At 38.3% G+C, this 13756-nt stretch overlaps 1 protein-coding gene and 1 long non-coding RNA gene across 2 annotated transcripts; one reads left to right on the top strand and one right to left on the bottom strand.

Annotated features, from left to right (window-relative positions):
- Window positions 1-5478: 5478 nt before the first annotated feature.
- Window positions 5479-6707, top strand: LOC122277387. The gene is made up of 4 exons (XR_006228993.1): window positions 5479-5703; window positions 5796-5863; window positions 5940-6138; window positions 6630-6707. It is a non-coding gene; the product is annotated as an uncharacterized LOC122277387 (long non-coding RNA).
- Window positions 6708-11364: 4657 nt separating this feature from the next.
- On the bottom strand, window positions 11365-12399 carry LOC122276877. Its single transcript, XM_043086771.1, has one exon. It carries the CDS (start codon window positions 12397-12399, stop codon window positions 11365-11367), a length of 1035 nt encoding a protein of 344 aa, XP_042942705.1.
- Between the last annotated feature and the right edge of the window lie 1357 nt (window positions 12400-13756).

Raw genomic sequence — 13756 nt, 5'->3', positions numbered from 1 at the left:
TTCCAGTGTGCTATCACTGTCGAATCCCTGGACATATCAAGGAGAAATGCTACACGTTGAATGGTTTTCCTCCCGGGCATAAAAACGCCTCCAAATTCACTTCCTCAGCTAATCAGTCTTCGATTGTGCAGGATACAATCAACAATGGTCCTCCCATTACACAAGAGCAGTATGTACAGCTCATTACCTTACTCCAGTCCTCTAAAAATGATGGAGCCGTTCCTGCTGCCAACAATGCCCTCACCACCTCCTTGCCCATGTCTGGTACGTCTTTGTCCTGTTTTTCACACACAAATCACCATGCATCACGTGGATTATTGACACTGTAGCCCAAACTTCTTCACTCACAACGTTAACACCACTTCTCAATCCATTAAACTTCCCAATGGTGCCTCAAGCACAGCCACACACATCGGTGATGTCCACTTATCCAATAAATTAATTCTTCACAATGTATTGTGCATCCCTACCTTTTCATTTAATCTCATATCTGCAAGAGCCTTAGCACACCATTCTAACTGTTGTCTCATTTTTTCCTCTACTTCTTGCTACATCCAGGACCATTCATCATGGATGACGATTGGAGTGGGGACGGTGCATGATGGATTATATCACCTTTAACTCAAACAACCCAACCCGCATGCCTTACAACAATTTTCTCAAACTTTGTTACCATCCGGTTCTGTTCATACCACAATAGCTATCAATTTTAATTTCTCCACACTTTGGCATTACAGACTTGGGCATAGTTCAATGACTAAATATTTGTTACATGAATTTGATCCTGATTATAAACATTCTGCTAGTCTTGATTATCCATGTGATGTTTGTCTGCTTGCCAAACAACATAAACAACCATTTCCAAAATCTGATTCAACCAATAAAAAACCATTTGACATTGTTTCCACTGATATTTGGGGCCCCAATCACACCAAATCATACAATGGTTATAAATATTTTCTTACTCTTGTGGATCAACACACACGGTGCACCTAGATTTATTTACTTAATGCCAAATCCGAAGCTCAAACTTCTCTCCAAAATTTCTTCTCAATTGTTGAAACACAATTTAACACCAAAATCAATCAGATAATGGGGCCGAATTTATCATGCCACATTTTTACAATTCCAAAGGTACATTGCACCAACTCACTTGCGTCGCCACCCCTCAACAAAATGCCCTTGCCGAGCAAAAGCATTAGCACATCCTAAACGTAGCCCAAGCACTCAAATTTCAGTCAAGATTACCAATAAAATACTGGTCTGATTTTGTTGCTACTGCCGTGTACCTGATTAATCGAACACCTGCACCAACACTTGACTACAAAACCCCATTTGAAGCCCTCTACAACACCAAACCATCATACTCAAACCTCAAGGTATTTGGTTGCCTTTGCTTCGCATCCACCCTCTCTCACACCCGAACCAAATTCGACCCAAGAGCTCGCAAATGCTTATTTCTTGGCTATCCCTATGGCATCAAATGATATAAGCTTTTAGATCTCACTTCCAACCATATTTTCCTATCTTGTGATGTCATCTTCCACAAAGCAATTTTCCCACTAAAACAGTCCACCAATCCTCACATCCCTCCCCTTCAATCGCCGAGCTCAATTGTCCCCACCCTCAACACAGAAATACCTCCCTCCCAACAAAGCCTTCCCGACCCAGTTTATCAACCCACCACCTCCACAACTCTAGATTACTTCCCTTCACCTATATCTCCACTTGATTTTCCATCCCAGCCCAATGATCTCCCCACTGAAAATTCACAACATCCGAGCCCACCTCACCCTTCCAATTCATCACCCATAAATACCTAGCCTTCTCAAGCCAACATAACATATCCACTCAACCCAACCGACCCACAACCCACTCGCAAATCCACTCATCCATGTAAGGCTTCCTCTTATCTACTCGACTATCACTGTCATGAAGCCTTCGCTCCTGTTCCTCACTCCACAACATCCACAACCATGGTCTCTAGTTCGTCTTCAACCTCAGGTATGCAAATCCCTTTCCCTCTCTCATATGTTTTATCCTATAAATTCCTTTCTCCCTCATTTAAATCATTCACCACTTCACTATATCTCAACATAGAACCCACCTCTTACACACAAGCCATCAAACACTCCATCTAGTGTGAGGCGATGGAGCAAGAAATTGCTGCTCTTGCACTTAATGGCACTTGGACCATCGTGGATTTACCTCTTGGCAAGCGTCCGATTGATTGTAAGTGGATTTACAAGTTGAAGTATAAAGCTAACAGCACCATCGAAAGAGCCAAAGTCGGCTAGTAGAAAAGGGCTTCACTCAAAGAGAAGGCATCGATTTTCACGACACCTTCTCCCTAGTGGCCAAACCAGTCTCCATTAGGTGCCTCTTAGCCATGCTGCCATTAAAGGTTGGGACCTTCAACAGTTTGATGTCAATAACGCATTTCTGTACGATGAACTTGACGAAGAGATTTACATGAAACCCCCTCTAGGCAATGTCGCAGCTAAGACCAACAAAGTTTGCCGTCTCCATAAAAGCATTTATGGTCTCCGTCAAGCCTCACGACAGTTGCACATGAAATTGACCTCTTCCGTCACTGAGTATGGCTTCACACAGTCAAGAGCCGACTACAGTCTCTTCACCAAAGCAACTCCCACTGCCTTTATTGCACTACTCATATACGTTGATGACATCATTTTGATGAGCCCGGACTCTACTTCCAGTGATGCTGTAAAACAATTCCTGGCAACCAAATTTCACATCAAACACCTGGGACCTCTATGTTATTTCTTTGGCATGGAAATCGCACGAATTTGCAATGTGATCCAACTTTGTCAACACAAGTACGCCTTGGATATACTTGCTGAGACTGGCCTTCTTGCATCCAAGCCCTCACCTTGACCAATGGAACCAAATATCAAGCAAAGGAAGGATGAAGGTGAACTCTTCCATGATCCCTCTCTCTTTCAAAAATTAGTTGGCAAGTTAATTTACTTAACCAACACACGACCAGATTTGAATTATAGTGTCACTTTGCTTAGCCAATTCATGGATACCCCCCGTGTCCCCCACTATGATGCTGTTATAAAAGTCCTCAAGTATGTCAAGGGCACTCCCGGCCAAGGGATCATTATTTCTGCCAATTCTACCTTTAACTTCATGGCATACTCTGATGCCAATTGGGCCAACTGTTCGGACACTAGACGCTCAACAACTGGCTTTTGTGTATTTCTCGACAACTCCTTGATTTCTTGGAAATCCAAGAAACAGAATACCATCTCTCACTTCTCTGCCGAATCAGAATATTGGGCTATGGTTGCTGTTGTCTGTGAATTAACATGGATCTGTTATCTCCTCAATTATCTCCGTATCATGATCACACGACCTGCAAAATTTTATTGTGATAATTTAGCCGCTCTACACATTGTTGCCAACCCCGTCTTCCACGAACGCACGAAGCACATCGAACTTGACTACCACCTAGTTCGAGACAAGATTTCTGAGGGTCAAGTTGCAACTACTCATGTGTCATCTTTTGATCAACTCGCTGACTTACTCACAAAGCCGTTGCATTCTCCATCATTCACCCGTTTGCTTCTCAAGATGGGAGTCATAAATATTTACTCTCCATCTTGTGTGGGTGGGGGGTATTGGAATTAAAGGAAGATATTCATCACACACCTGCAGTTCATCACACACCTGCAGTACTTACGGAATGATACAATTACAGAGAAGTTATAATTTGTTATTCTGTTTTGCCGAGCTGTACATACAATTTCATTATTTGTTATGTGCTATTACATAAACTGCTCACTATGCCATTGCAAGTTTATTTTCTTCAGTCTTTGCTTTAACAGTGCTTCTGTTTGAAATAGTATACACCGATTTTGGACATATTTTCCTTTCAGTCTTTACTTTAACAGTGCTTCTGTTGTAGAGCTCGCATGCTCTAGGGACCTTATAAGCAAAATTAAAAAATGTGTGCGTGTGTTTGTGTGTGTGTGTGAGAGAGAGAGAGAGAGATCCTTTTTTAATACCCATTATTGTGATCACTTAATGCTGAAAAAAGAGATAAGAACTCTCTCTTTTTGTGCAGTATATATAATACAATAGGTATGAGAAGAATTCCAATATTGCAAATTTATATAAATACAATTGACTAATCATATATAGTCAATTATGCATGTGAATTAGACAATGCGTGTCGATCAGAATGAGATGGAAGGCCTCTTAATTAGTCCAAGGACTACGAGGTGCAACAGACTCATGGACGGAGGCTTTCAAGGCTGATGAGGATCAACATGAGTAGGAAGATGCTGATAATCCTGATGCAAGGGAAGCACTCTTAGAAATCCACTGTGAGCATTTATGAAGAACCAACTGGAGAAGATGTAAGAGGATATCAACGGTTTATTTTAAAACGGTGACTGTGGACCTGGGGCTTCACAGTTCGTTGAAAGACCTGCCTATTTGGCCCCATCTCTAATTGCAAGTGGGCTGGAGGGTACTAAAACATGGGGCTGCTCTATGGAAATTTAGAAATTTTCAACACAGAAGTTGGGGGCCATTTAGAAAAGAAATGAAAAATCTTTTTACAAGCAAAGTTGGTGCATTAATTGGGACATCAATATTGATATATAAGATATATATTTAATAAAAAGATGTGAATTAAAGATAGAAATAATTTTCATAAAATAGAAGATTTTCTTCTTCTCTCAAAAATATTTTTATATATTTTTTTTTAAATAAAAAAAATCATCGGTGCATGAACTTGCTTGTATTTAGCAAAACTCATTTAGAACTGGTATTTTTCCATTGAAAGGGGTTGTTGATATGTTAGATGGAGAGTTGGGGCTTGGGGAAGGATGTAGTGGGAGAATTGAAGAGCATCCATCTTTCTTCTAAACTAGTCTTCATCACTAGGAAGAAAAATTATATTTGCAAGCCGATGTGGAGGACACGCCGTCCACATTGCCGACATGACAGCCTTTGATTTGCAAGAAAATTTAATTTTAACTTTTATTGCAAATCAAGTCTTGCAATGTCGGCGGCATGAAGGGTGTATCTTCCGTACTAGCTTGCAATTAGAAGAACTCCACTGGGAATGGGCAGAGTATATGCAAGTCTTTAGACAGTAGACCACCAGTTTCCATGAGTTCAGGGCCCTCAAACTGGGTGCGGCAGAAGGTAAACAATTTTCACGGATTTGTGGGGCTGTCATGTGGTGGCTTTGAGGATGATTTGTTACACTCTTTACAGCTAGTGTTTCATTCTCTCGAAGCTTAATTTTGGAGAGGAGAGAGAGAATTGAATCGAAAGTTATTGAATTATTATGGTAGCATGCTTTAAAGTAGTTATGAATTGTTGCGATCACTTGATAGTTAAAGACTACAAAGGGGTATATAAGCACATATTTCTGTAATTATCATAAAGTTTGCTTTCTAATAGATACTTTTAAAATTATTATTTTATGGCAGATTCAAATTGTTTGCATATTAATTCTGGTGGAAACAATGTAGCCATCAAGGAAGATAAAGTCACAGTTGTATATGAAGGAGATGGAGATGTTGAAGGTGGTGCTGTGGAGTACTTTATTCGTGACAATAGTTACTGGGGGTTTAGTAGCACTGGGGATTTCATGGATGATAATGATTACCAAAATACACGTTACACTCTGCATCTCTCATCAGCCAATATATCTGAATTGTATGCCATAGCACGTGTATCTCCTGTGTCGCTCACTTATTTCCATTATTGCTTAGAAAAAGGGAACTACACCGTAAATCTCCACTTTGCAGAAATAGTGTTTACGAATGAAATAACATATAACAGCCTTGGGAAGCGTGTATTTGATATCTATGTTCAGGTAATCTGTGACATTGATGGAAATTCTGTATATTTGAAGTTACATATCAAGGTTTAATAAGAACTCTTTGCCACAGGAAATATTAGTGGTGAGGGACTTCACTGTTGAAGATTACACCGGTGTTGCTCAAAAGGCAGTTGTAAAACCTATATCTAATATGATCGTCTCAAACAATATTCTAGAGATCAGGTTCTATTGGCCTGGTAAAGGGACGACAAGAATTCCTGATAGAGGAGTTTATGGTCCCCTTATATCAGCCATTTCTGTAGTTTCTGGTGAGTAGTTTGTGTGAATGTTTGGTCATTGTCTTATTACCATCTATAAGTACACTATATGTGCTTTAATTACTTGCACTAGGCCCCCATGATTTTCAACAAGAGAATATCTTGGGAACAGGCTTTTGTATGGGAAAGAGAATATTCTATCTGTTTCATCAGTCTCGGAAAAGATCACATTGTTTGTTCTGTATTGAGATGCATGAAATCATTTTCCTTCCATTTTGTTGGAGCTTATATACGCACAGTTCAAAATAAGAAAAAACATAAAGACAAATCTCAACTGCTATTTTGAAGCTATTTTGAAGTCGAATCAAAGGAATTCATCTGTGGCCTTTCGATCAATCCATTGTTTGTTAAATCATACCCTGTACATTGAAGCAGTATGCGTTTAGTTGCAAGATTAGAACAGTGCAGCACCAACGTAGATATGTCGCTCTTTAAATCCTTTGATTGGAAGCATAATTGGTTTAGTCTGTTTCTATGTGCAGATTTCAAGCTCTGCCCGAATGGTGCAGCCAATCGAACTGTTTATATCATTGTTGGGGTTGCAATTGGAGCATTATGCCTGTATACAGCCGAGTTGAATGACCAAATGATGTCCAAGGTGTAGGATGTCTTGACTTTTTGACCTTTGTGGTTGTGGTTTAGACATCTTAACTTGCTAGAGAAATGCATCCAAATGTGCATTATTAAGTTATTATACCTAATTTTATCAGTTGACAGCAAAATCTAGACTTAAATCTTCTTTAAAAAATGTTTCCATAAGGAATATTTATTACAACAATCTGTCCATGAAGCATCCTTTTTGGTTCTTGAATTATGCTGCATTTGTTGGACCATAAGTTATGTAGGTATTGTTTTCAAAAAGAAAAATTTATTGAAGGAGATACTGAGTTAAATTGTTTGGGTATATTTTGTCTTTCAACGGAAAGGGATTCTCGAGCATGACGATATTGAGCTCTGATACAAGTGGTTGAAGTATTGCTTTTTAACGGTCACATTTTGTGAATGAAGAGTTGATAGCATGTGTTAGAAATCAGTCTATGACCATGATATATAGAAAAATAAGAAAATCCGTAGGCATATTCCCCATGGTTTGCTATGAAGATGAGCTTTTAATCTTTCCTCAAGTGTAACCTGAGGAAGTAATTAGAAAGAAAGTGAATTCCTTGGTTTACTGGTTCTTATGTGCGTCCTTGCACAGATGCTAGACGACTAGATTTGGTGACGGGGACTTTTAGCTTAAAACAAATAAAAGTTTCTATTAATGATTTGGATTGTGCCAACAAAATTGGAGAAGGCGGCTTTGGTCCTGTTTACAAGATACCAGAACTTACTTCACTTGACTTATTCCATTTGAGTATGGATTTTCCTGCTTATTTGAGTAAGGTTGGGTGCAGGGTCAATTACCTGATGGCACTGTCATAGCAATTAAGCAGCTCTCGTCTAAATCAAAACAGGGTAATCGGGAGTTTTTAAATGAGATGGGAATGATTTCCTGTTTGCAACACCCAAATATTGTGAAGCTTCATGGATGTTGCATTGAAGGGGATCAATTATGGATGTACATGGAAAACAATAGACTTGCTGGTGCCCTATCTGGTGAGTAATATTTCATTCTGCAGCTATGAGATATTATGACAAAAATAATATAGTATGAACCTATTTGTGATTTGAAGTTTTATGCAGCTAAGTATACCTCAGCTGAGTTTATCCAGCTTTCAAATCTTATATTCCTTTCTTTATTTATTTTGGTTTCTCCTTTAATGTTTCCTGTGTTCTTGTGTCTTCAGGTTTTTTTGGTTTTTCCTTGTATTAAACTCTCTTCTTTCCACTGAATGTCATTCATTGCATTAGAAAAATAATATCCGTCTCTGTACAAGACTCAAAACGTTTTATATTTCACTAAGGTACTGTATACAAAAGAATAAAATAAACATACACTACACGTGTAAAGAATGTAAATAAGTAATATTACAATCTAATACTCCCCCTCAAGATGGACTATATATATTTAATAGTCCCATCTTGCCAATGAGATGGTTAAACTGATTCACGCCTAAAGACTTTGTCAAGACATCAGCAATTTGACAACCTGTTTTGATATGAAATAGCTTGATCACGCCAGCTTGCATCTGCTCCCTCACAAGATTACAATCTATCTCAATATGTTTTGTTCTTTCATGATATACCGGATTAGAAGCTATGTGAATAGCAGCTTGTGAATCACAGTACATTAAAGCTGGCTGTGAGCGTGAAATCCCAAAATCTGCTAAAAAATTTTTCAGCCAAAGTATTTCACAAACCCCAGCTGCCATTGCCCTATATTCTGACTCAGCCAAAGATTTGGAAATTGTTTGTTGCTTCTTTGACTTCCAACTAACCAAATTATCCCCCAAAAACACAATGTAACCAGTGACAGATTTCCTAGTATCTGGGCATGCTGCCCAATCTGAATCTGTGTACACTTTGAGCTGGAAATTAGTGGAAGCAGATGAGAAAAATAATTCTAAGCCAACTGTGGCTTTGACATATTGAACCACCCTATTTACTACTGCCATATGTGGTACCCAAGGCCTATGCATGAACTGGCTTAATCTTTGCACTGAAAAAGCAATATCGGGTCTTGTAATGGTTAGGTAAATCAACCTATCAATTAATCTCCTAAATTGAAAAGGATCTTCTAACTCATCCCCACTTTCAGCATTCAAAATCAAACTTTGTTCCATGGGTGAAGATGCTGGTTTACAACCAGTCAAGCCACAATCTTCAATAATTTCCAGAGAATACTTTCTCTGACACAGATGAATTCCCTTAGCAGATCTGGCTGCTTCAAGGCCTAAGAAATATTTCAAAGGGCCTAGGTCTTTCATCTTAAAATGACTGTTTAGATATGACTTCAAGGCTTCTACAGCAGCAGTATCATTACTTGAGACTAAAATGTCATCTACATACACAAGAAGAAAGATAACTGAAGTACCCTCTTGCTTGCTGAAAAAGGAGTAGTCTGATCTTGATTGAGTAAACCCATTAAGCAATAAAGTCGATGAGAATTTTGCAAACCATTGCCTTGATGCTTGTTTCAAGCCATACAAAGATTTCTTAAGTTTGCATACAAGTGTTGACTCCCCCTTGCTGTTAAAACCAGATGGCAATGACATGTAAACCTCTTTTTGAAACTCACCATTCAAGAAGGCATTGTTTACATCTAACTGAAAAATTGGCCACTGTTTGGCAGCAGTGATTGAAAGAAAAATTCTCACAATAGTGAGTTTGGCTACTGGACTAAAAGTCTCATAGTAGTCATGTCCTTCTAGCTGGGTGTAACCCTTGGCTACTAACCTAGCCTTGTATCTTTCTACACTCCCGTTAGACTTTAGCTTCAACTTGTACACCCATTTACATCCAACTGGGCGTTTACCAAGGGGTAAAGGGACTAAATCCCAAGTGTCATTCTGCTCTAAAGCTGAAATTTCAGCTTACATAGCTTCCCTCCATTCAGGATATTTGACAGCTTGAGAATAAGATTTAGGCTCAACAAGAATAGAAGTAGAGAGAACAAAGGATTTATGAGATGGAGAAAGTTTATCATATGTCAAATACATGCTGATTGGGTGAGAAATGTGGGAGGAAGGAAGACCAGCAACCTTGTGATCAGTGGGAGAAGGTGAATGCAAAGCAGCAACTTGTTGATAGTGATAGGAATGAAGGTATGAAGGAGGATGTCGAGTCCTAGATGACCTTCTAAGAGAAATTAATGAAGAATTTGAATTAATATTACTGATCTCAGTTTGTGAATGAGCAGTAATATTAAAATCAGAATTAGGAGCAGGATTGGGTAGAGGACCAAGAAAAGAATCTGTAGCATAGGATGGTGTTGATGAAGAAGATTCGAAAGGAAATACTTCTTCATGGAATACTACATCTCTAGAGACATAGCAAGTCTGAGTTTCTAAGTTTAACAACTTGTAACCCTTAATACCAAAAGGATAACTTAGAAAAACAGACTTTATAGCTCTAGGAGAGAATTTAGAGCGAGCATGAGAGAGTGTTGAGCCAAAACATATACAGCCAAACACCCTAAGATGAGTATAAGATGGTGATTTGTGATACAAAAGCTCATAAGGAGTCTTATTCAAAAGAATAGGACTCAGAATTCTATTAATCAAATAAATAAAAGTAAGGATGCTATCTCCCCAATAACAAAGAGGAAGTTTAGCATGAAAAAGAAGGGATCTTGCCACATTAAGAATATGTTGGTGTTTACGCTCCACAACAGAATTTTGTTGTGGAGTTGCAACACAACTCAGTTGGTGAAACACTCCCTTGGAAGCAAAAAAAGATTTTAAAGCAAATTCAGGACCATTATCATACCTAAGTTCTTTGATTTTGAGATTGAATTGTGTTTCAACATGAAGAAAGAAAGACTGCAGTAAAGATGCAACTTCAGACTTAGATTTCATTAGATATACCCACGTAGCCCGAGAATAATCATCTACTATGGTGAGAAAATATCAAAACCATCATAAGTAGAAGAGGCCATTGGTCCCCAAATATCACAATGTATCAAATCAAATGATGCATTACATTTATGATGACCAATAGGAAAAGATAAACATTTCTGTTTTGCAATTGGACAAGTGGTACAAGTATCAAATTTAGAATGCAAAACAGGAATAAACTACCATAAAGATTGCAATCTAGAAGAAGATGGATGACCTAATCTAAAGTGCCAGAAGGCTACATTAGATTGAATGGAAAAACAAGATGTAGGAGTAGAAGATTCCCTGGAAATGATAGATGACTGAGGAAAAGTCAATCTGTAGAGGCCATCTTGCATTTCACCGATCCCAATCATCTTCGAGGTTACTAGGTCCTGCAAGAAACAATGATGAGATTTAAGGATCAAACAACATTGTGATGTTTGAGTAATTTTATTGACTGACAGAAGATTGAACGTAAAACTAGGTACACATAAAACAATGGTGAGAATAAGAGAGGAACTTAAGGCAACATCACCAATATGTGTGACCTGAGCAAATGTACCATTAGGTAACTTGACAGAATGAGAGACAATAACAGGCTTGCTGGTATAGAAACAAGGAGAATGAATCATGTGGTCTGATGCACCACTGTCAATTATCCTAGAATTCGAGTGAAATGAATCAACAGAGGCACAAACAGAATTAGATTTACTTGAAAAATTGGGAATTAAAGCCATGTTTACTGAAGAAGGTGGAGAAGGAAGCAGCTAGTTTTGAGTAAGGCTAGTAATTGTTGACACTGATCCGTAGTAAGCGACAAGGAAGTCAAATCAGTGTTCTGAACAGCATTGGCAGTGGCATTAACACCTTTAGTCTTATCTCGAAATTTATAGTTAGGAGGATATCCATGGATTTTGTAGCACCGATCAACTGTATGGCCAGAAATGCCACAGTGACTACAGGTGACCTTGCTACGTGTAGGAAGTTTAAAATTCCTAACTACAGTGTCTGACTTAGTAGCTAAAGCAACAGACTCAACAGATATAGAAGGACTATGCCTCTGACTAAGAAGCCTTTGGCGTTCTTCTTGTATAACAAGACTAAAAACTTTGTTAATAGATGGCAGAGGTTCCATCATTAAAATCTGGCCTCTCACGGCATCAAATACATCAGTAAGCCCCATGAGAAATGTCATCACATAACTCTGGTGATGATATGCAACAAAGGTCTTGGATGAATTACATGTACAGCCTCGACAGATGCACATTGGTAGAGGTTGATAATACAACAGTTCATCCCAAAGCACTTTCAATTCAGTGAAGTAAGTACTTACATGGCTTTGATTCTGTCGTAGGGCGGAGATGGCAGTCTGCAACTCAAGTACACGAGGTCCGTTCCCTTGAGAAAAACGCTCCTTCAATTCGAGCCACATCGCACGAGAAGTATCAATATAAATAACACTTTGAGCAATTTTAGGAGACAAGGAATTTAAGAGCCAAGAGAGGACAATAGTGTCACATTTGCTCCACGAAGAAAACAATGAATCAGTTTGAGCAGGAGGATGAAGAGATCCATCAATAAAACCTAACTTGTTTCTCGCTTTCAAGGAAAGAAACGTAGATCGGCTCCAGGAATGGTAATTGCTTGTGTGGAGTTTCTCACTGACGAAAAGCACACTAGGATGATCCGCAGTCGTTAGATAGAAAGGACTACGAGGATCGGCTTCTACATTGAGAACGGGAGGGGAAGAAGAGGATGAATCGGTCTCAAGCATGATTCTAGGGTTTATGATTGAGGAAAAACAAATCGAAATAAAGGAAATGAAATTGAAATCGAATTCACACAACAACAAGATCAGGAGCCAAACAAAAATAATCGAACGAAATCAAGAGATGAAATCGCATAGGAAGGATGTGAGAAACAGAGAAAATCATGGAAGAAAAGAAAGACTAGAAACATGAAAGAGAAAGTAAGGGTAATTGCGGAAAAAATTCTATTGATACCATATTAAACTCTCTTCTTTCCACTGAATGTCATCCATTGCATTAGAAAAATAATATTCGTCTCTGCACAAGACTTAAAGTCTCCTATTTATACATTTTATATTTAACTAAGGTACTGTATACAAAAGAATAAAATAAACATACATTACACGTGTAAAGAATGTAAATAAGTAATATTACAATCTAATACCTTGTATGTGTTCTTGTATATTCTTTTTTCTGGTTTTTCCTCGTAGGTTTCCCCGATTTTTCAGATAGTCATTGTTTTTGTTTTTTATTCTTTTAGTTTTGGTTGTTTTATTTAGTTTTATTTAATGAATTACAAGACATTCAGATTTTGATCTGCAGAGGATATGGCTCCAGAATATGCATTATGGGGTTATCTGACATACAAAGCAGATGTTTACAGTTTTGGAGTTTTGGCCTTAGAAATTTTCAGTGGAAAGAACAACAATAAATTATGCCTATACAACTTCGTATCCCTGTTCAATTGTTACTCATTCTGAAGCTACCATAAATTTATACAATATGATAATTGAATAAATTATATTGCAGGCCTGTCATTTTCAGCAAACTGGAAAAATGATGAGGCTCATTGATGAGAGGTTGGAGTCTGAGGTTGACGAAAAGTAGCTTTGGTATGCACAAATACATCTGCATCACTTAGGCCAACCATGTCTGAGGTGGTAAGCATGCATTGGAGGGCGATTGTCTGCTCCGGACCGGATTCTAGAAGTAAGCAGCCAACATGAAGACCTGAGGTTTAAGGCCATGAGAGACCTCCAACAACATTTTGCTCTTCCTCTACGTGTGGACATGACTTCGGTGATATCAAACCATACTCAGAATCTTGCTGAGAAGTGTGAGCATTCCTCTTTGTAGCTTTGTAATGAAAGTTGCCATTCTTTTACAGATGGATTATTAACTCCACTCTGAGAACACTGAAAATTTTAACTTTTATTTCCACTTTTCTTTCTTCGTGTGCATGTTTAAAAAAAAAAAAAAAAAACTAAATATATCTGCATACAAAGACATAAAAATAAATCCTTGTTGCCATTGTTACCATCTCTTAGAAATATTCACATCATAGCATTCAATATCACTCATCTCTAACGTGAACTCAATCGG

This window comes from Carya illinoinensis, chromosome 9 (assembly GCF_018687715.1).
Source record: "Carya illinoinensis cultivar Pawnee chromosome 9, C.illinoinensisPawnee_v1, whole genome shotgun sequence".
NCBI classification, from domain to species: domain Eukaryota; kingdom Viridiplantae; phylum Streptophyta; class Magnoliopsida; order Fagales; family Juglandaceae; genus Carya; species Carya illinoinensis.
This window is presented reverse-complemented; position numbering and strand designations above follow the sequence as displayed.